Consider the following 22,791-nt stretch of genomic DNA (forward strand, 5'->3'; position numbering starts at 1 on the left):
TGTGGTAAAAAGGGTAAGAAGAAGCAGCAACCACTACCATCCTCTCAACCAGCATTAGGGACAAGATCAAGATCAAGATCTGCTGCAGCAGTTGCTACATCACAGCCTTAAGCTTAACTTTCTTATTTTTATGACAAATATCATCAGCCAAAACATTAATTGTTACTTATAAATATTTTGTAATGAATTATTTTCTATCAGACTTAAGATATGTATTTTGTACTTAATTAGTTTATATCAGACTGCAGCCACTTCATTTTATATCAGACTTCATTTTATATCAGACTGCAGCCACTTCATTTTATATCAGACTTCATTTTATATCAGATTCCTACTGCAGCCACTTCAATTATTCATAAGTTCATTTCAGATTCCTGCATTGCATATGTTCAGTCCTACTTTGCATATTAATTTGCTTGCATATGACAGTAGGACTTGCATTACATTTGTTGGTTTGCATTTGCATATGTTCACAAAATTGCATTTATATATGCACATGGTAAAATAGGATAAATTTAAAGCTCATAAAATTAGCAAACAACCCCATTTTATTCAAATACCAGTGCATTTCATACAACCCTAAGTCCTACATTACATCACAGCACATGAAAATTATTCCATCATACTACACAGGAAATACACAAACAACACCACAATTGCAATCTTCACACAGCAGCTAAGTCCGTCTTTCACTCCAGCAGCAATTGCAGACCCTATTCCCCTGCTCCAGAACACAATTTCTTCATCATTCACCCACGAAAAAATCCCACACAAGCTGCACTTATAGTAAGCTCTTCCTGGGTTGCTCCTTGAGTCTGATATCTTGATGTCAGCGTATTTCTTAGGCACACAGTTGCAGACCTTCATCTTTGCCCATTTTTCAGCCATGGCTAATGTAAGAAAAATTTCATAAGGTTGGCAGTGGGGGAATTAAGGAGGAGAAGGGGTATTTAAAAAGGGAGAGATGCAAAAGAAAGGGAGGGAAAATTTGGAGGGAAAGTTTGGAGCCAAAATAACCTTAGTTAGCCTTAGTTAACCTGACAAACCGAAATGACCACTTAATAACAGAAACTTAACGTTTTTTACTAATAAAGGCTACGGAAGCAACTTTTTAAAAAGTTCGGGGCTACCATTGAGAATTTTTTAAAAAACTGGCTACCATTGAGAATTGCCAAAAGTTTGGGGCTACCATTGAGAATTTCCCATAAATAAATTTGTAACTCAGTTCCTTTGACGTGTGTGAGTTACTTTAATGAAAAAAGGAGTTATTCTCTTACATAAGTGAAATCATTCTTTCAATTTTTAAAACAAAAAATAGGGGTTATTCGAATGAATAATGGAGTTATTTATTTCTAAATTAGTTGATAATACTCACATAATGAATTGGAGTTACTTGATAAAATGAGGTTATTCTTATAAATATATAAGGTTACTCATATATATATATATATATATATATATATATATATATATATATATATATATATATATATATATATATAAGAATTATTAAGAAGTTTTTCTGATGAATAGTAATAGTGCTAATATATTAAAGTGCTTCCATTCACGGGAGAATAAAACGGACACATGTGACAATATAACTTAATCATAGATAAAAATTTCAACAACTTTATTAAGAAATGCTTTTGGTATGAAAATACAAGGCCGATTGTGTATGAACTTTTGCAAGACTCATTTATTGCACCAAATTATGCTATTGAAGGATGTATTAGTTCAATACTACATTTGTCTGCAACCAAAATCGTCAAATAATGTTGGGATATGTATTGAGAGGAAAACTGAGAAATAATGGATATATATTGTTAGGAATTCGGGTTCAAAATCAAGCAAAAACAAACCACAATGCCAAAGAACAACAAAATAACACAAATAATTTACGAGTAACTTTGTTACCCTTCTCAAACACAATCAACAATTGTATTTAAGCTTTCAAATCACATGTATAAACACTCTTAATAAGCTCATAAACTCTCTATTATTTACACTCACTAGTTATTGATTACAACTACTCACTCTTTTAATGTGTTTTCTCTCAAAACCTTGGAGTAAGTAAGTTTTTCTCTCTATTCTATTTTGTGCTAGTTCTACAAGTAACGTGCTAATACATACGAAGTATATAATAACACACTACGTATTAATTGTCTTATTCCACAAGCTTTGACAAATAGGGAGATATTACAATATATTCCACTTAAACAAAACAGAAATCATGTAAGCAACACCCTTCAAGTGTTAGTAGTGGACATTAAACTCTATTCTTTGATTTTTCCTTCCATCGTCCTCCTCCTCTTATGGCTCTCCATCTCCATGGTTGATGCGTTCTTTCTTATTTTACTTTCAAGTATGATATCAAGGAGGTTTTGGTTTTGAGATATTATATCACGTGAAAAAATACCCATTGTTATTAATTAATAAATAAATACCTCACGTAATTTGTTTCCAAAAAAATACCTTACGTAATTAAATTACTTTTTTGTTATTATCATTTATGATGATTTTTTTAATTATAATTTTAAATAAGATAAGTTTATCATAAACAAATTTTTTTTTTTTAATTCAAAGATTGATGAATAATCTGTTGAAGCTATGTGACAACGACAATGTACTCAAGGTTCACGATTTTTGGATTGCTGATGATTTTTTAGTTCCTATTACTAATTTTTTATCGGGCAGAATGATGGAGTACATCACAATATTAGATATGGATCAAAACAACCCCATGTTAAAAACATGGGGCAGGCAAATTCTCAAAGGGCTTGCCTACCTCAACTCATTAGACCCTCAGATAGTGTTTACTACTCTGAATTGCAACAAAGTCATGTTTGATGGTGTGTCGGGATGTATCAAGGTATGAGATGTGTATGAGGCTAAGAGGTTTCCTTCACCAGTTGACATATCTTCATACAAATCTGTCCAAAATGAACAAACATATGCTTTCGGTGTGTGTCTGTTTTCTATGTGTACTGCTGGTCATCAATTGCCTCTAAAATCTTTTGTTGTCGACCAAGTGATTAGCGCCAAGAACGGCCTCAAAGACTTGATCCTACTATGCATTGGTCCTGACGAAAGTTGGCCATCGATCATGCACGCTCTAAGGCATTTGAAGCCACACCACCTTTGGATATATGGACAACTCTCTGTGACATTGAGGAGTACTGACGATGCTAAGTTTTTGTTCACACTCGGTACTGATATCCTTCCAGAAATGGACGGATTAAGAGGCGAATTAATTGGCATGTCAGAGGAAGACATCCGTTGGATGGTTCAAGGAGCTGAACTGGTCATGTCAGAGTTTAACGATGAAATAATTGGGCCTATTGCAAATGTAAATCATGACTCCGACACTTCTGAATGATAGATATTATAGGATTATTGTAATATTTGTCGCAGAGTAGGATATATTTGTATATATTTGTAATATAGTTTGTATTCTTATCGTACTAGGTTTCCTAACAAGATTAGGACTAGTATTGTAACACTATATATATTATTCAATAGTACACACTCCAACCCAAGGAGTTTTCCCGAAATCTAACATGGTATCACAGCCTAGATTTTTTTAGGGTTACACAAATTTTTTAATTTCCTAAAAAGATCAGATCCTTTCTCTTCCGCTACCTCTCGGCGTGGTAATTCCATTACCTCCATCATTGCAAGATTTTTTAGTCAGTAGCAAGTTTTATTTCTTGTTTGATTTTCAATGGCCAAAGATAATGAAAACCCAACCCCACCACCTCCTCCTCCTCCATCTAATGACTATCACCCTGATAATGCAATTAGCAACATCAAGAATGAGGTTCCAGAAATTCTTGATCGTGACAAAGGGAACTATGGTAGTTGGGTTGAACTTTTTGAAATTCATTGTCATTCTTGCAATGTTATCGATCATATCGATCCTAAATCCCCTCTTACTACGGACCTCACAACGGCGCAGTGGAACCGCCTTGACTCGATTGTGAAAAACTGGATTTACAATACAATTTCTGCAGATTTAAGAAGCACGGTGTTGTACAAGAACGCTACGGCACAGGAAACTTGGGATAGGCTCGCTAATATTTTTCACATCAATGGAGAAATCCGTGCTATTTATCTTGAAAACCAGTTTAACAATCTTTTTGTTGAAAATTTTCCAGATGTGTCTTCCTACTGTCAGAAATTGAAGGAACTCAAAGATCAACTAGCCAACGTTGGTCAACCCGTGTCCGAAAGAACATTGGTATTACGTCTTTGTGCAGGCTTAATTGACTAAGATTACGATGGAGTGGCTCAATCCATCACTCAAATTCGACCTCTTCCCGGATTTGATGAAGCAAGATTAAGAATTTTGTTAGAGGAGTCACGCAAATCCGCAAAAGACGATTCCGGTCAGGCGTTTGTTACTCAAGCTAACAACGCCACCACCACCGCCGCGGCAGCCGCCCAATAGCAGCAGCCACCACAACAGCAGGGCAGGGGCGGTGGTGGCGGAGGGCGTGGCAGCAAAGGACGGGGAGGCAAGCAAAAGACCGAGGGCGTGGTGGCCAGCAGCAGCACCAACAACAAGCCTCGGCCCAATCCACCTCTTCTAATCCGTCTGGCCCAAGTCAGCAACAATTATGGGCAAGCTTCCAACAATGGGCTCAGCAAGCCACATGGGCCAGACCTCCTGCTCCCTTTCCGGTCCAGCAACAACAATCAATACTTGGTCAGCCCAAGCCACAGCAGCAAGCCTACACAGCACATTATGGGCAGCCCATGACCCCCACGGACTTGGCATCCTCTTTCTCTACAATGACTCTTCCAAATCCCGACAATCAATGGTACGTGGATTCGGGTGCCACATCTCACATGACGAACAATGCTGGTAATCTCTTGTCCCTTTTTAATTTAAGCACTAAAAATCATATTTTAGTTGGCAATGTTCATCGTATTCTAGTAACAGGTTATGGTCGTGGCACTATCCCACATCCTAAAACACCTCTTATTTTACGTGATGGGCTCATGTAAACCTGCAGCTACTCCAGTTGACATTAAGTCAAAACTTAGTGCAGATGCAGGACCACCATTTTGGGATCCGACTTTGTATCGCAGTTTAGCAGGTTCTCTTCAGTACCTCACTTTCACTAGGCCGGATATTGCCTATGCGGTACAACAGGTGTGTCTTTTTATGCATGATCCTCGGGAACCTCACTTTGAGGCATTGAAACGGCAGCGTTATGTTCAGGGTACCATTGATCACGGCTTACATTTATATCCGACTGTTTCTCATCGACTTATTACTTACACTAACTGGGGAGGTTGTCCCGATACCCGACGTTCCACATCGGGCTATTGTTGTTTCCTTGGGGACAACCTCGTGTCTTGGTCATCTAAGTGTCAACATACCTTGTCTAAGTCGAGTGCAGAAGCGGAATATCGAGGCGTCGCAAATGTTGTCTCAGAGGCATGTTGGCTTCGTAATCTTTTACTTGAGTTACATTGTCCTCTACGGCAGGCTACTATTGTTTATTGTGATAATGTCAGTGCTATCTACCTTTCTGGAAACCCGGTACAACACCAATGCACCAAACATGTGGAGATGGATATTCATTTTGTTCGAGAAAAGGTTGCTTTGGGACAAGTTCGGGTTTTGCATGTTCCTACTAGATATCAGTTTGCGGACATTTTCACCAAAGGCCTACCACGAGATTTATTTCTGGAATTTAGGTCCAGTCTTAACATACGTCCTCCTCCCGCTACGACTGCGGGGGTGTGATAGATATTATAGGATTATTATAATATTTGTCGCAGAGTAGGATATATTTGTATATATTTGTGATATAGTTTGTATTCTTATCGTACTAGGTTTCCTAACAAGATTAGGACTAGTATTGTAACACTATATATATTATTCAATGGTACACACTCCAACCCAAGGAGTTTTCCCGAAATCTAACACTCAAGAAACAATTAGACAGCATGGTCGTGATGTTTTCGACCAGGATGATCCGGAAGCACTTGCAAGGTGAGACATCTGAATGTCTGATGGGGGCGATTAAGATGAGGGAAGTGGCAACAGGAAGACAGAATATAGTTGCTTGAGAATTCTGTTATTTCTTGGCATGTCAGTAGCTTATTTCCAAATTGATCAGGTTATGTCATAGTGATGATACTTAGTGTGTCAATAAGTATGATTTCTCAGTTTTAGGTCCAACTGGGATTGAATTGTTTCGTTTCTTGATTAATTTTCATTGTAATTGTGTGATTTAGACAAATGAACATTGGTGTGTTAGTTATAAGATTTTAATAAAAGCAGAGACACTGCAATTTGATTTTCTTTCTTTATAATTAGTAGCTTCATTTTATGTCTTTTTTTTTAAAAAAAATTCAATCCTTTCATCTTTTACTATAATTAAGCACGGGCTATAAATTTATGTCACTAGAATTCTTTAAATAAAGTGTTCAACTAAAGCGGATCAAGTTAGTATGACCAATTAGAGTTAATTTAAAATAAATCTTTGATGATTAAAGTGTTCAACTTAAGCTGGATCAAGTTAATAGGACCAATTAGAGGTAGTCAAGTAGTGTCATGTTATACTGTTATTTTATATTGGGAATTAAGGGTGATATAGATTTAAACCAAATTAAACCTACATCAACTTCATGTTCTTATGAGACTTTGACAGAACTATCATGGTTCAAAGTAAAGACGATAGAACAAGCAACATAACACTTCACATTAAGTCGTGAATTAACATTAGTATGAAAACTAAGGGTGAATTAGATATTATGTAAGACATGAAGCTTCTTCAAGAAAACATGAACAAAATTTTACGGATCTTCTTTGATATCAAGCCGTCTTGTCAAAACACTCGCAAGGCGGGAAGGTGAAACGTCTAATGGGAGTGATTAATATGAGGGAAGTGGCAACATACAGGAAGACAGAGTATAGTTGCTTCAGAATTCTGTTATTTCTTGGCATGTCAGTAGCTTATTTCTAGATTCATCAGTTTATATCATAGTACTGAAATATTCTGAATAATTATAGATATGTTAGTGATACTTAGTGTGTCAGTAAGTAAGATTTCTCAGTTTTAGGTCCAACTGGGATTTAATTCTTTCCTTTGTTGATTCATTGTCATTGCTAAGTGTTTGATCTGGATAAATGAACATTGATTAGCACACAATTTTATTTTGTTTTTTAATCTTTTGTGTAACATATTTGCCTTTCAATCCTCTCCTATCAATAACGTATACCAGAAGGTGTTTTTGGTATTACCATTGTACATTTGTACGTATATGATGCTTGATGTTGGCAAGTTGATTGGCCATACTTACATGTTACACACTCAGGTAAAAGTGGTCTATGTATGTTGCTCTCTTAAATTAACTTGTGTTAGTTGCTTGTCCTAACATTACAACTATTTTACTTATTAGTTTAAAGCCAACACAGCAGCCTTGTTGTCCATCCGAATTTGCAGCCACTGAATCCCCATTCTCTTTTCCAGCTCAATACCATACTCTACTGCCATCATCTTAGCCTTAATTATAAATGAGTTGCTCTCCCCAAGCTTCATAGCATATGCATACTGCATCTTCATTGTAACTGCTGACTGGCTGCCAAACAAGGGTATGGTGTTGTAGGTGTAGTTTTCCCCGTTTTGTTCTCCTTACTTTATTTGTTCTGTTTTTGACTTTTTTCTTTGGGGCTAGGTCCTCAAAAGAAAATTAAAAATATATATATATATATATATTAATTATGTAAAAAAATTATTTGTATGATTAAGCCTTTGCTGGAATTATGTTTACATATTTTGAATGGTATAAGTGACATCATACTATTCAAAAGATGAATCTTGTACTGTGATAAGGTATATGAACGGATACAAGTAGATATTTTTAAGTTTTGAACCATTATTAAAAATAAAGCGAAGGGTGATTTACCTAGAATAATCTCAACTAAGGATTATTATATAATAATCCCAACTTGATACTATACTTTTTTTTTAATGATAAATTCACATTTTAAATGATAAAAATAAAATAAAAAACAAATAAATAAATAAATAAATAAATAAAACAAAAAAGGGTATAGCTGATAGATATGGGAGTATATATCATTTAGTTACAATAGATTTTAATAGAAAAAAATAAATATATTATGAGGTACATATGAATTCATGGTAAGATATAATTTTGTAAAAGATATGATAAACATGGAATAAATACATTTTAATAATCCTATAGGCGATTGACTTCTAATAATTTCCAATTAAAATTTATTTTTCAATAATTCTAACTAGGTCAACTTAACTCCAATAGTCCTAATCGATCATCAATCAGTCAATAACACGTGTTAACATGTTATTGGTCTAAAAAAACTTTAAATAAATCATAAAGAAAAAAAAATCAAATTTCCTGCCACCCTCTAGCATCCCCCTAACTTCACTGGAACTCTCAATCTCTTTGGGAAAATGGCCGGGCGGCCTCTACTGTCGATCCCCGACCCCCAAAACCACCTTAAAGGTTGTGATTATTAGAAAAGTGAACCACCTGAAAAGGTCCTCCCTCCCCTACGCCGCAATGGCGCAACCAACAAAGCAGTTGCTGCTCTTTCTTCACGAACCAACAACAACCACCATAAATTGAAACCAAATCGGCCATTTTTGGGGGGATTAGGGAGGTGGCCGACCATTTCCGGCTGGATGTGGCCACTTGCCAGTGGGAGGGCTGGGATTTCACGGCGAGGGAAGGCTGGGATTTTTGCTTTCTGTAATTTTTTTTATTAGGCCAATTATGTACTGACATGCGACGTTTAAAACATAAAAAAAAATATTCAGCAGGTAATTAGTGTTGGGAAAATACCTGTTGATTCCAATAACAAAATAGAGAAGATGAAAGGGAAAATACTTGATTGAAGATCTCAAACTCACAGTCGCGCCATGGAACAAAATCCACTGCCTTAGAAGCGAAATACGCCCCCACCGGTACAAGTTTCCTAGTGACGCACGCCCCCCAAGTTTAACGCAACTCTCTCCATAATCTGTGCGCCCGAACTCGAAGAGTGGAATTGCTCAAGAACTGTTCAGATCTCAAAAGGTAGGTTTGTGTTTTCGGCTAGAAAGTGAATGAATCTCATGAAAAGGCAAGACTCGTATTTATATGAGTCCCGGAAAAGGAAACACGCAAAGCAAACCGACCTAGGAAAAAAGGCGGGCCCGATCGGGCGCGAGATTAAGTTTCTCCAGACCTGGTGTCGCGCCCGATCGGGCGCCTGGAACACCGCCCGGTCGGGCGATCTAGAAACCCCATCCCGGGCGAGCCATCGGGCGAAGCCGCCCGATCGGGCTCGTCAAAAACTCGAGTCCGCCGCCCGATCGGGCGCGAGAGTTCTCCTATTTTCCTTGGCCACCTCCGCCCGATCGAGGGAACACCGCCCGATCGGGCGCGAGCATCCGTTTGCATTACCTATTTCCAACAATCCCCCACTAATGCGAGCGGATCTTCAACATGAAATATGAACAGTAAATGAAAGTCTTAGTACTTAAATGCTAGTATCCAAAGGTTTGAACTAACACATTAGTGCACAAGGTTTTCAACACTTCCCTAGTGAGTATCATAAGATTTGAACTTTTAGGAGCGAGGAAGGGACCTTGAATACACATACCTTGACTTTAGAGCTTAAGCAACTCCGCCAATCTTGGCCTACACCTTGGGCTCTCATGAGTACTTCAGGAAAACTACACCACAATTTTCCCTTGAAGGAGGCCACCCCTCGTACTCACATAGGTGTTCCGTCTGTGTATAAAATACACATTCCCAGCACATCTAGGGTCTTTCCTTGCAGGCTTAAAACACATTCAAGCACCTTGCAAACCTAAGATTTTTCTGTACAATGGAATAAGAACATTAAGAACGAAACGTTCAACCCTATCAACTCGACGGTGCATCTATCAATCCACTGCTCAATGAGCTCTTAGGCTAGATGCATTAAGGGATACTCCCAACCTCAGTCATTCGGTACCACTATCGTCCCTACTCGAGTAGTAACTGGGCTAGTGATTCTAATTCATTTAAGGATAACTATCATTGCCTACTCTCACGCAACTGGGCTAGTAGTATTAAGAGCAAGCAATGCTCAACCTTCCCCCTTCGGTGTCATTATGAATCCTACTCTAAGAGCCACTGGGCTAATGGTCTTAAATCCACTTAAGAACCATTATCAATCCCTGCTCAAAGAATAATTGGACAAATGACATTAAGAGCCACGCTCAACCTTACTGAATCCACCTGATCAACAAACCACTGAAAAAGTTATAGATTCAATAAATATAAATGGTGTAAATCCAACAATGAGTCAACCAAAACAAGGCTCTAGACCCATTCAGAACAAAAGTTCAATAAATTAAAATACTTCGGTGTGTCCATGTAAGCTGTCTCAATTGACCACCCAATCTGGGTTATGGACATATTAAGAGCACTTAAAGCTCAACCTGCAAACATCAAGCAACAAGTTTACCAAAGTATCTCATAACCATATAAATTAGAGGGTTATTAAGCCAGATCACTTCATGACGTAGACTCAATTTTTTTTTTTTTTAAAACTTCGTCACTAGAATAATTTAAAATACCCACAGGATCTTAAATATATTCTCTTAGACAATCAAGCACTTACATGTGCTTCATCCTAGTATAAGGACCTGCTTGATTCTTCTTTGCTTTCACGTACTCTAACATGAGTATCATCTCCACAAGATCTGTCTAACTTTGTCACTACATCTGTAGTTCCTGACAACATACATAGACACTTGTGAAAAATAATGTAGAGAACATGAGGATCAACTTACCCCCACAGTGGATAAACTTCCAGAGATTAATTTTTGCAACAATCATCTTCTTAACCACGTCATCCAATCTAATGAACCTTTGCTTCATAATGGATAGTGTACAATAGTTTGTTTTGTAGCTCACTCGAAACAGAGCACCACCCTTCATCATGTACAAATCATACACTGAAGAGGTTCAACTAATCATCGTTGTTCATTCAATCATTGTCTCTTATAATTTACTGGATAGGTACTTGAGAAACTTTCTCACTTTAACCTTCATCCTTGTACTAACTGAAACTCAAAACAATAATTGAGTAATTCTCTCTTGACAAACAGAATGAACAATATAGTTTACAACAAAACCACTACATGTCAAGAATAGTTTGTTCATCATTTAGATTGCAAAACATTAGCACATTTGAATCAAACATCAAGGCCAAATCATGAAAATAACTCTGGCTTAGACATGATAAATATAATTTACCAAACCACTTTCTCTACATCACAATAATGAGATTGATGCGTACCTTTATTAGTTCATCGGCATACTGCCTAGAACCATTCTGCTTATCACATTATCTTGTACTTGTCTCTTGGCTTAGAGACACATATACATCTTTATCTCAATTAACAACATGCATGTGAAGTTAACAACTTATGATCATTCTAGCAAATGAACTCTATCAATGCGAACCATAGTAACATCACACATGCATCAATAAGTTCAACTCACATGCTAAGAAAAACTTAACATAACAAGTTAGAGTACTCAAATCTAACCCCCACTCACCATACATATCACAAAGGGTATAACATCATGAGAAAAAATACCTCATCTTCTAAGTTGTCACCTGTGCATGCGTTTTAAAAATACACACCCTTGATTTACAATCAATCATGCTTAAGCAACCTTACTGCAAACCAGACAAGCTTGGAACAAACCAGGTGAGTCATAAGAGTTGGTCAGCACCAAACTTACAGAATAAATCCTAACAACATAGTATCTTACCTTTAGCCCATTTCCAATCAACCACCTTTCAACTCACCTTGAAAGGTACTTGCAACTGATGGATTTATAATAGCAAGGAAAGATATACTACTCTCAAACATATCAGACTCAAAGAGAGTGCACAACTCGCGTTAACATGCTTCTTTCCACAACTAGTTAATCAGGTTTATCCATATGGTTCAGGATTTTTCCATTCACCACTACATGAATATATACCACACAACAAACATCCACATACAACTTTCGATCAAGAAAGTAAAATCAAGATGATACGCAACTAGTTTAAGCTTTAATCCAATACATCTTAGATGATGAACTCATCAACTTTACTGGCAGGATAAATCTTAGGAAGCAAGAACAAATCCTATGAACGAGCAAAACTAACATGTCATGTCATAGGAAAACATATACTTGAGACAATTCAAGGATTTAACATATCAAGCTCGTACATGATAAACGTAGCAGATATTCAGCATACATATCACCCACATTCCCACAAGCCCTCATGCTTTATGTGAAACATATCTAGAAGTCAATTCTTTATTATTGGAAACCCCTACATCACAGATATCACATGAAAATAATCATGAATCAGGTAACAAATTAGGGAGTATAAACCAAATTCTTGGATGAAATACTTACTAAACAAATAAACAACTGATACATATCTGCAACCCCCACAATACTAATATTCGCAGAATATTAATAGTGTTTAAAGACATATAGAATGTTAATTCTCATCTTACCTCATGTGGGGCACTTACACTTCAAACTTGCACGACGATTCTAGTTTAGTTAAGTCAAGCCTTTTTATTCTGCTAATAAGCACGGAAATCAACCTGGTCTCATCTAGACCATCAACAAGAAAAATAATCGCTACACCTCTATCCAATTAAATACATTTCAAGTTCGTGAACAAAGCTGATTAAGATCACAAGAATTAAAAGAAACAATAATTCTAAATCCCTTTTTAATCTAAAAAATGAGGCACTTACAAGCTTGTCACATACTCCGTGTTCAACAAAACATTGTCCATGGTTAGGAAAAATAACAATAAAAACACTATCATAAGATAGAACACATGTCATCCCTAATCTACTAAGACAAAACACATTAAAGTCCATGAACATAAATAAATTACCATTGGACGAAACATACATTAGCAGAAATAAATTACTTGCAAACAACAAGCCAAAAGCTATAGATAAACGTCACTTTCGGAGACCTTCCTCCTCAATACCACTCAGCAACAAGAGTACAAACTAACTTACTAGTTAGTCACAAAAACCTAACTCAAAACACCCCCACATTGCTAAACAATAGCTCATAATAATTAAATTATGCATAGATAACAGGGACACATAATAATAGACACAAATACTATGTAGAGTTAGAAATTACTTAAATAAATTGAGAAGGATAACTTATCTGATTACGAGCAATGGTCTGACCAACTATTATTGCATATCTCGGCTCACTCGCTAGACAGATTTTATTGAGTTATAACTCAACAGTCGACTCCATTGTTGCCCATCGATCCTCGCACTCCATAACCGATTACATTACTTGCAAATCCTGTTGGAGTCTTCTCTAAAGAAGGTGCAACCTTTTGATAATCTACCACTTTAATTAATATTCCAAATTAAAGACTTCTGAATTGCACTGCTTCCACCGACATTCTTCATTGGAAATTTCAGGTTTTCTTTTCTCTAGTTCATCCTTCCAACAATATACACAGATATTGCACACTGACGGATAAAATAAATTTCCCCAAAAATAAGGTTCTTGAATTGCAAATAATACGGATGAATTTCATACGACGATCTCGAACCAAATTTTAATTTCCATCCCGATCAAACGATTTATATAATTGAATAATCCAGGAATCAACAGTATAATAAATTAATACTATTTCTGTAGGGAATAATTTCAAACCGTTAAAATCCCACTAGCTTGAACCCCACTGTGATCATACACTAAAGTACGGTGGCGTCCAAAAGGGAAGAAGATAGAGCAAAAGAGTCGCCAACAAGTTTTTAAGGAACTTGTAAACCGTTCACAAGGTGAAGGTTACACCCCTTAACGATCCAAGAGATCGTCAACTCCATAAGGTCATGAACCAAATAAGGGTTCGGGGATGAAGGTACAAATCCAACCTAAAAGAGATTGAACCTGCCCTAATAATAGGCCTCTACTTTATTCTGCTCGTATTCATGTGCGCTTTCTGATTAACATGCAATCAATAGGATTAACCCTAAACCTGTTTAATCTATGTTGGTTGAATATTAATGCAAAAACAAACTATTATTGGCGATCACTTGAATTTATAATCACATTAACCCTAAACAAGATTATTAATTATCTTATTAAGCGTGATTACAAGTACAAATTCCCTTTAAACATGCATGAAAGGTGTGATCAAGCAATAAATAATAAATAATCAAGCAACATAATAAATAATTATAATAATCATAAATAAAATAATCATCATCAAAATAATAATAATAACAATTATAATCATAATCATGTTCATGTTAATATTAAAGCATAATAAAAATAGCAAGATCCTAGGCATGATACTAACAAGATTAATAACAAACCCTAGCATGTCACTAAGCAATAAAAATCAAATCTTTAACCCTAACATGATACTAACATGAATTAATATTAGGAAGAGAATAGAAGGCATCATAGCAATCATATTTAATATTAAAATTAACCTAGACATGATACTAGGAATCATAATAACAATATAAACATGATATCTACATCATAAAATCAATAAATCAATTAAAGTACTTACTTTGATGCCTCGTACCTCTTTCTAATTACAAAATACACACGTTAGTAACTTCAAGGAAAAATAATAATCAAAACAATTAAATTAAATAATTGAAAGAGAGATTTGGGACCAAACCCTCAGAAATTAAAACCTTTCACGTCTAGGGCGAAGGCAACTTTGAATATGGCTAGGTGTTTCTAGATCTTGTGAATGCGGAATTTTGTATGAAAAAGCAAGAAAGAATTGAATGCTAAAGAATTAATGTTTATTGAGAATTGATGAATGAAATATGTAGAGGATGAATGAATTGTAGGTGAATACTTAAGAATGAGGAGAAATTGGTGAATGAAAACAGAGTTTTTGATACGATATTTATAGAGAAAATCATCCAAAAAAGATAATTTAACAAAACAGAGTCTGACGATCGCAAAACGGGATTGGCGCCAACCCTGGCTAGCTGGCGCCAGGCACTAGTGGCTAGCGCCTGGCGCCAATGGCTAGCGCCTAGCGCCAAGCCTGGTTCCAGGCGCCAAGGCCTGGGGTTGGACGCCAAACTGGATTTCAACACCTTTTCGAAAATCTGATAAATTTACCGTACTGGAAGATAAAATAATATAATTCCTTCGAAAAATGCTATTTGATCTTGATTAAAACTCTGAAAAGACAACAAAGTCAACTTATCAATGCTAATTGAATTAGGAATAAAAAGAACCTTCTAGAAGATTCTAGAAGGCTAAAACCATTCCTAATTGCATTAGGAATGATAAATCATATTAGGCCCTCCCCTAGATCATTGGGCCGTACATAAAGCTCAAACCGGGTCCAGTTTAGTAAATTGGCCATAACTTCCTCAATATTCATCGGAATTGGGCTTATCATATATCGTTGGAAAGGTCTTTGCAAGCCCCATCCAAATACACCACTATTGGACCCATATCATGGACCAACCAAACTGGATTAGCTATTTTCTTAAAATAAAGTTTTCAAAATCAGGGAGAAGAGAAAAGAAATAAAACTTTCCGCAACACTAGACCTTTCCACACTTTTGTTTCATTCGATTATGATTCGACGTGAAAGGTACTCATCACTGGGTTTGGTTTTGGGGAGACACAAATGGGTGTCTACACGGTACTGAAAAGGGGGTGAATAACGAATCGAGTTCATCCTTCGAGGGAAGGCCATGAGTGATGATGTGGTCCTTGGTATGAGGGAAGGATTGTTGGGAATTTCATCCCAAGTCCCACATTCACCAACCACCCGGATTTCGAGATAAATCCAACCCAGGTCATGTTTGCCGTCTCAACAAGGCTTTGTACGGGCTCAAGCAAGCACCACGTGCGTGGTACCATCGGTTTGCTACATTTGTGTCTAAAATTGGATTTGTTCATAGCAAGGCCGATCACTCCCTCTTTATTTATTGCCATGGGAAGGAAATTGCATACATTCTCTTGTATGTGGACGATATCATACTCACCGCCTCCTCCGACAAACTTCGAAAATCAATCATGCACAAATTAAATTCGGAGTTTGCAATGAAAGATCTTGGCAAATTGAGCTCCTTCCTTGGCATCTCTATATCTCATCAAGCAAATGGGATGTTTCTTTCTCAAAAATCATATGCTCAAGACATCATTGCCCGAGCAAATATGTCGTCTTGCAAACCATCCTCGACTCCTGTCGACTCTAAGGCCAAACTCAGCACCACCTCCGGCCCACCAGTCGAGGATCCCACCCTCTATCGAAGCCTTGCAGGAGCCTTGCAATATTTGACTTTCACTAGGCCCGACATCTCTTACGCCATTCAAAAAATTTGTCTCTTCATGCATGATCCACGCAAAGAGCATATGCAAGCCCTCCGTCGGATACTCCGATACTTGCAAGGTACCCTCAAACTCGGGCTGCACTTGTATCCAACTTCTCTTTCAAGCCTCATTTCCTACACCGACGCGGATTGGGGTGGCTGCCCCGATACGCGCCGCTCCACCTCCGGCTATTGCATTTTTCTCGGGGACAATCTCCTATCTTGGTCTGCTAAAAGGCAACCCACACTTTCTCGCTCTAGTGCCGAAGCCGAATACCGTGGAGTGGCTAACGTTGTAGCCGAGTCCTATTGGTCACAAAACTTGCTACTAGAACTTCAATGTCCAATTAAGAAAGCTACGGTGGTCTATTGCGATAATGTAAGTGCCTTGTATCTCTCCGGCAATCCCGTTCAACACCAACGCACAAAACACATAGAAATGGACATCCACTTCGTTCGCGAAAAGGTTTCCCGAGGCCAAGTTCGCGTCCTTCATATTCCCTCTCGGTATCAAATAGCCGACATCTTCACCAAAGGACTCCCTCAGCTCTTGTTTGAAGACTTTCGCAATAGTCTAAGCATTCGTTTACCTCCCGCTCCGACTACGGGGGTGTATTAGACTATATCCATTGTATGTCTATATTAGGTTAATGTAATTAAGCATGTAATCATTCCCTAGGACTTGTTGTATTTCCTAGAATAATTGTATTTGTATATAAACAATGCTGAGCAATAATACAACTCACGGATTACATTCCTACAGGAACAGCCAGAGTGTGAAGGTGCTATCGACGACAGTGACACAGCTTCTGCTTCTGAAGATGCCCAACTGATGGCAGAGTCTGAGGGTACTATCGACGACAGCAACACAGCTGCTGCTTCTGAAGATGCCAGACTGATGGTGGAAAGACTCGCAGGGCAGGAAGGTGAAACGTCTGATGGGAGTGATTAAGATGAGGGAAGTGGCAACATACAGGAAGACAGAGTATAGTTGCTTCAGAAATCTGTTAATTCTTGGCATGTCAGTAGCTTAATTCTAGACTCATCAGTTTGATTGTTTAGTACAAAATTAGACTCGTTTATGTCAGAAATGTTCTGAATAAATCTAGGTATGTTAGTGATACTTAGTGTGTCAATAAGTATGATTTCTCAGTTTAGGTCCAACTGGGATTTAATTGTTTCGTTTATTGATTAATTTTCATTGTAATTGTGTGATTTAGACATATGAACGTTGGTGTGTTATTTATAAGATTTTAATAAAAGCAGAGACTGCAATTTGTTTTTTCTTTCTTGTATAATTAATAGCTTCTATGTCCTTTTATTATTTTTACTTTTTAATCCTTTCGTCTTTTAACTACTCAATTGCTAAACATCGCCCGCGAATCTCCACATAAAGCCCACAAAATTAGAGTGAATTGTCACTTTTGCCCTCAAAGTAAAAAACACAATTTCTTCTCTCAATTCTCTACTTCCACTTTCTCTCTCTAAAAAACTTTCCGAGCGATGTCGAGGCGGCCCGGCAAGGAAGTGGCGGCACAGGCGGCGGGTGGACAGCGGTTTTCCGGCGAGAAGGTATTTTTTATTAATTTTGTGTTTAAAAATTAAAAAAAAAAGGTCGGAGGCGGTGGCGGCGCCTAGGCCAGACGCCACCACCACGGCGGCGGCGTCTAGCCCAGACGCCACTACCACGGCGGCGGCGCCTAGGCCAGACGCCGTGACGGTGGCGGTGGCGTCTGGCCCAGACGCCAGAACCACGGCACCGGCGTCTGGCCTAGGCGCCGCCGCCTTTTTATTTTTTTTTTTAATTTTTTTTTGGTTTTAAATTTGAAATTTAATTTTCGAAAATAATTTTTTTTTTTGATTTTTTTTTAAATTTGTTTTTCTTTTTTTTAATTTTAAATTTTATGTTTCTGATTTTTTTTTTATTTTGTTTTAAATTTTGTTGGTTTTTTTTAAAAAAATTTTATGTTCCTCTTTTTTTTTTTTTAATTTTTAATTTTATGTTCTTGTTTATTGTTCTTGTTTTTTTTTTTTTTGAATTAGTTTTTTTACTTAAAAAAAATTTTATGTTCCCTTTTTTTTGTTATAAATTTTTTTTAAAATTTTGATGTTCTTCTTTTTTTAAGTTTTTATAATTTTATATTTTTCACTTTGTTTTTTCCAATTTGTTTTTTTTGGGTAATTTTTTTTTTTGCTTTGTTTTTTCCAATTTTTTATTTATTTATTTATTAGGTTATTAATTTTTTTATTTTTAGGTTGTTAATATTTTGTAATGTTTTTAATTTATTTTCCATCATATGTATATTGTTTTATTTATTTATTTTAATTACTTTTTTTATGTTTATATTACATGTTTATATTGCATATTACATGTTTTGTTATTTTGTGTTAGGCATCGTATTTTCGTTCTGGGGCTGGGAAGAGTATGGACATTATGAGAAGTACGATGAACTCAATGGAGAGCTCGGGGCCCAGACACGTTAGATCCCGTGGTATTTCGGCCTCGGCTCGTAGAGAACGGGTGCACTATTCTGAGGATGATGAAGATGATGATGGTGATGAGGAGGAGGAGGAGGAGGATGCAGATGAGGATGTGGACGATCAGAGTGGACCATATGATGATTACGGTCCATTCAGTCAGAGGCTTGATGATGTGTATGAGACGCGTAGGGTAGACGTGCGTAAGGGTAGAGATGGTAGATTTGTTAGTAGATCTGGCACATCATCTGCGTCCACTGTGTCTGCGGTTGTCGAACCTTTACTCTGAACTGACACCCACAACCTTTCCGCTTTGTATCAAACCGAATCGCTTGACTGAAATCTCGTTCCTCCCTTTTGCGATAACGGTCGCATCTCAAAATGCGATCCATTCTACCATCCCGTTGAGATTTATGAGTTGCTACTACTAAACAAAAATCCCACTATAATCATTTCCGTCTCCACCATAATCCTGCAACAATAACATATAAATATAATCACATAAGAGTAGATTAAATTAATACATTTGACACAACATTAGCACAAAAGCAAAAACAATAATAAATTATAAACAACAAACAAAGAAATAAACAAAAAGTATTCAAAAAAAAAAAAAAACAAAACACAAAAATAAAAAACATAAACAAAACTTTAGATTAAATAAATAAAAATAAACCAAAAAAATAAAAACAAAAAAAAAACATAAAACGAAAAAAATTGTAAAAAAAAAAATAAAAAAAAATAAATTAAAAACAAAAACAAATTAAAACAATTAAAAACAAAACAAAAAAAAAACCAAAAAAAAAAGAAAAAAATTGTAACACAAAAAAAAAAATAAACAAATTTTAAATTAAATTAAAAAAAAAAAAAAAAAATAGTGGTGGCGCCTAGCCAGGACGCCGCCACCGTGGCGGTGGCGTCTAGCCAGGACGCCGCCACCGTGGCGGTGGCGCCTGGCCAGGACGCCGCCACCGTGGCGGCGGCGTCTTGGCCAGACGCCACGGCCACGGTGGCGGCGTCCTGGCCAGGCGCCAGAGCCACGGTGGCGGCGTCCTGGCTAGGCGCCACCACTACGGTCACGGCGTCCCGGCAGGACGCCAGCCGCCAATTCGTGGTTTTAGATGGCTTCGTACCTCCTTTTCCGGCGTCAACGGCGTCTCTCCGGTGCATCTACCCGACGTTGAGGGCTCTTCGGTTTCACTCGGCGATCCAGTCCTGCTCCACATTTTTTATGAGTGAAAAGTTTTATTTTCGGTAAAAATTAAAACAAGGGCAATAATGTCAACATTTTTAAAAAATGTGGGCTTTATGTAGAAAAACGCGGGCGATGTTTAACAAATCCCTTTAACTAAGCACGGGTTATAAATTTATGTCACTATAATTCTTTTAATAAAGTGTTCAATTTGAGCCGGATCAAGTTAGTGTGAGCAATTTGAGTTGGTTGAGTAGAATCCTTTGATTAAAGTGCACCGGGTGAAGTTAACAGGACCAATGAGTCGAGTTTTGTTGTGTCAAGTCATCTTGAGTATAAGGTCAATCTAATATGTAATTCGATAATATGATGTATCTTAAGTTGCAACACACTACAAATAAATTCGATTATATAGTACGTAATCAATTGAATTGATTGGATTTAATGGTTCATAAGTTTGGTTTTTATACAAAATTAAATTTAAATTATTGTGTTTTGTAATATACATTAGATGACTTGATATTTAGTAAACTTAAATTATTTTGACTTCTTCAAATAAAAGGAACATGGCCTAAGGTGACATAATGAGTAACTAACCATGCTATTAAGGGAAAAAAATAAGGAAAAATTTACAAAACTAATTCCACCTTTTGGGAGTCTTCTCATAGTCTGAACTTTTAAAATATGGGAATAATCGTAATCCCACCTCTAAGGGCTATCTTAAAAAAAATTAATAATAATAATAATAAATAAATTTAAAAAAAAAAAAAGAAAAAAATCGGTCCATCAGCTCATCTCAGCCATTTCCATCTTGATTAATGGACAAACTAAAAAAAATTTGTATCAGAATTTGAAAATAAATTGAGTGTTAAATAAACATTAATAATAATTGTATAAGTGTTCACCAAAAAACGATCTCTGTTACTGGTAGTTACTAAACACTTTTAAAAAAAAGGATAGTAAATATCTCTAATTTACTAATTAAATATAAAAAAAATGAAATAATAATTATTACATAGAGGGCAAATTATTGATAAAAAAAATCAAGAAAGGGCATTTTTTAATTCTTGATCTTGATAACTAACTTAACTTATTCATTTCATCATCAACCCATTATTTCAAACATTCTATTTTCTCTCCTAATAACCCAACAAAAATTAGCTTCATTTCATTCCAAATCTTTCTTTAATTCTGTTTTGCTGTTGTTATTAACTAGTTATGGCAGCTTCGCGCTCACGAGGAGGACACGATTATACGGTTTGGGAGACAGATCCTACAGGGAAATACACAAGGTACAGTAAGCGCATTGATGAGGGCGATCTTAAGGAAGTTTATTTGGGATATGACAAGACTAATGGCAGAAGAGTTGCTTGGTGTAAGAAATTTCTAAGAACTTATAATCTTGATACTTTGATTACAGAAGCTGAGTTGTTGAGGAATTCTAACCATCATAATATAATCAAATGCTTCCATTATTTTTGGGTCCAAAAGAAATTCGAATTAGAAACCAAAGTTGAGTTTAACATGATTACTGAGCTTTATTCTGGGAATTTGAGGGACTTCACTCGGAATCATCAGGTTAAAGAAAATAGTCCTGCAATCAAGAAATGGTGTCGACAGATTCTGACAGGGCTCGATTTTCTTCATAGTCAAAATCTACCGATTATTCACAATGATCTCAAGTGCGAAAACATCTTTGTTGTTGGTAAATCAGGCACGATTAAGCTAGGAGATTTGAGTGCCGCGAAGACTCTTGTACTGACTAGTCCTGGGAATGATGATGCTCGTATGATAGCGCGATCTGAGGTATACTGTCTTGGGTTGTGCGTACTACAGATGTTGACAGAGGTAAGATTGCGTACAATGGATTTTATCCTGTTAAACAGAATACAGGACAGACAGCTTAGGAACTTCATTCAGAAGTGTGTGTATCCTGCAGATATTAGGCCTACAATAACTCAACTCCTGAATGACCCGTTTCTGTTACCAAGGATTGCGCCTTCTGCTGGCTATTCGCAAGTACCTCCAATGCCAGCTACTAGCCCCCCGAGAGCTCAGCCTGTATTACAACCGCGATCTGCAACAGACTTCGTTACAGAACATAGGAGATTCACACTACAGGGAGAGAGGATAGACGAAGAACTGATGGCAGTGACCTTGAGGACTACTGAAGTTAAGAATACTGATTTTGTATTTTCACTCAGAACTGATACAATTTCTTCTATGATGGATGTAATCACTGCAGAAGTTAATACTAATGCAGACGTCGAGTTGATGTCTCATACTCTGGAACGACTGAGGTTTTACGTAGCCAACATAGAACTAGGAGGTCCACAACTTGATGAGCCTCAAGAAGATAGTATTAATGAACCTCTCGAGATTAATGTTGGTATTGAAGAGCAAGTACGTGAGGCTGATGGTAACGTAATCAACAACAGTAACGCAGCTGCTGAAAACTCTGAGGGAGATATCGACGACAGTAACACAGCTGCTGCAAACTCGGAGGGTGATATCAACAAAAGTAATATAGCTGCTGCAAACTCTGAGGGTGATATAGACGACAGTAACATAGATGCTGCAAACTCTGAGGGTGATATCAACAACAGTAACGCAGCTGCTGCAAACTCTGAGGGTGATATCGACAACAGTAATGCAGCTGCTGCAAACTCTGAGGGTGACATCAACGACAGTAACATAGCTCTATCTTCTGAAGAAGCATGA

General features: G+C 36.9%; 4 protein-coding genes across 4 annotated transcripts; all 4 read left to right on the forward strand.

Annotated features, from left to right (window-relative positions):
• The first annotated feature begins 3,721 nt into the window (after positions 1-3,721).
• Positions 3,722-4,270, forward strand: LOC110722255. Its single transcript, XM_021901532.1, has one exon. It carries the CDS (start codon positions 3,722-3,724, stop codon positions 4,268-4,270), a length of 549 nt encoding a protein of 182 aa, XP_021757224.1.
• A 472-nt stretch (positions 4,271-4,742) lies between these two features.
• Positions 4,743-5,769, forward strand: LOC110722226 (uncharacterized mitochondrial protein AtMg00810-like). Its single transcript, XM_021901495.1, has 2 exons — positions 4,743-4,864; positions 5,016-5,769. Exons 1-2 carry the CDS (start codon positions 4,756-4,758, stop codon positions 5,753-5,755), a joined length of 849 nt encoding a protein of 282 aa, XP_021757187.1. The 5' UTR covers positions 4,743-4,755; the 3' UTR covers positions 5,756-5,769.
• Positions 5,770-16,131: 10,362 nt separating this feature from the next.
• On the forward strand, positions 16,132-17,352 carry LOC110722257 (uncharacterized mitochondrial protein AtMg00810-like). Its single transcript, XM_021901533.1, has 2 exons — positions 16,132-16,866; positions 17,164-17,352. The coding sequence occupies exons 1-2, from the start codon at positions 16,132-16,134 to the stop codon at positions 17,350-17,352; spliced, it is 924 nt and encodes a 307-aa protein (XP_021757225.1).
• Positions 17,353-21,288: 3,936 nt separating this feature from the next.
• LOC110722258 (serine/threonine-protein kinase WNK8-like) lies at positions 21,289-22,791 on the forward strand. Its single transcript, XM_021901534.1, has one exon. It carries the CDS (start codon positions 21,289-21,291, stop codon positions 22,789-22,791), a length of 1,503 nt encoding a protein of 500 aa, XP_021757226.1.

The sequence above is a fragment of the Chenopodium quinoa genome, unplaced genomic scaffold (assembly GCF_001683475.1).
Source record: "Chenopodium quinoa cultivar QQ74 unplaced genomic scaffold, ASM168347v1, whole genome shotgun sequence".
NCBI lineage: Eukaryota > Viridiplantae > Streptophyta > Magnoliopsida > Caryophyllales > Amaranthaceae > Chenopodium > Chenopodium quinoa.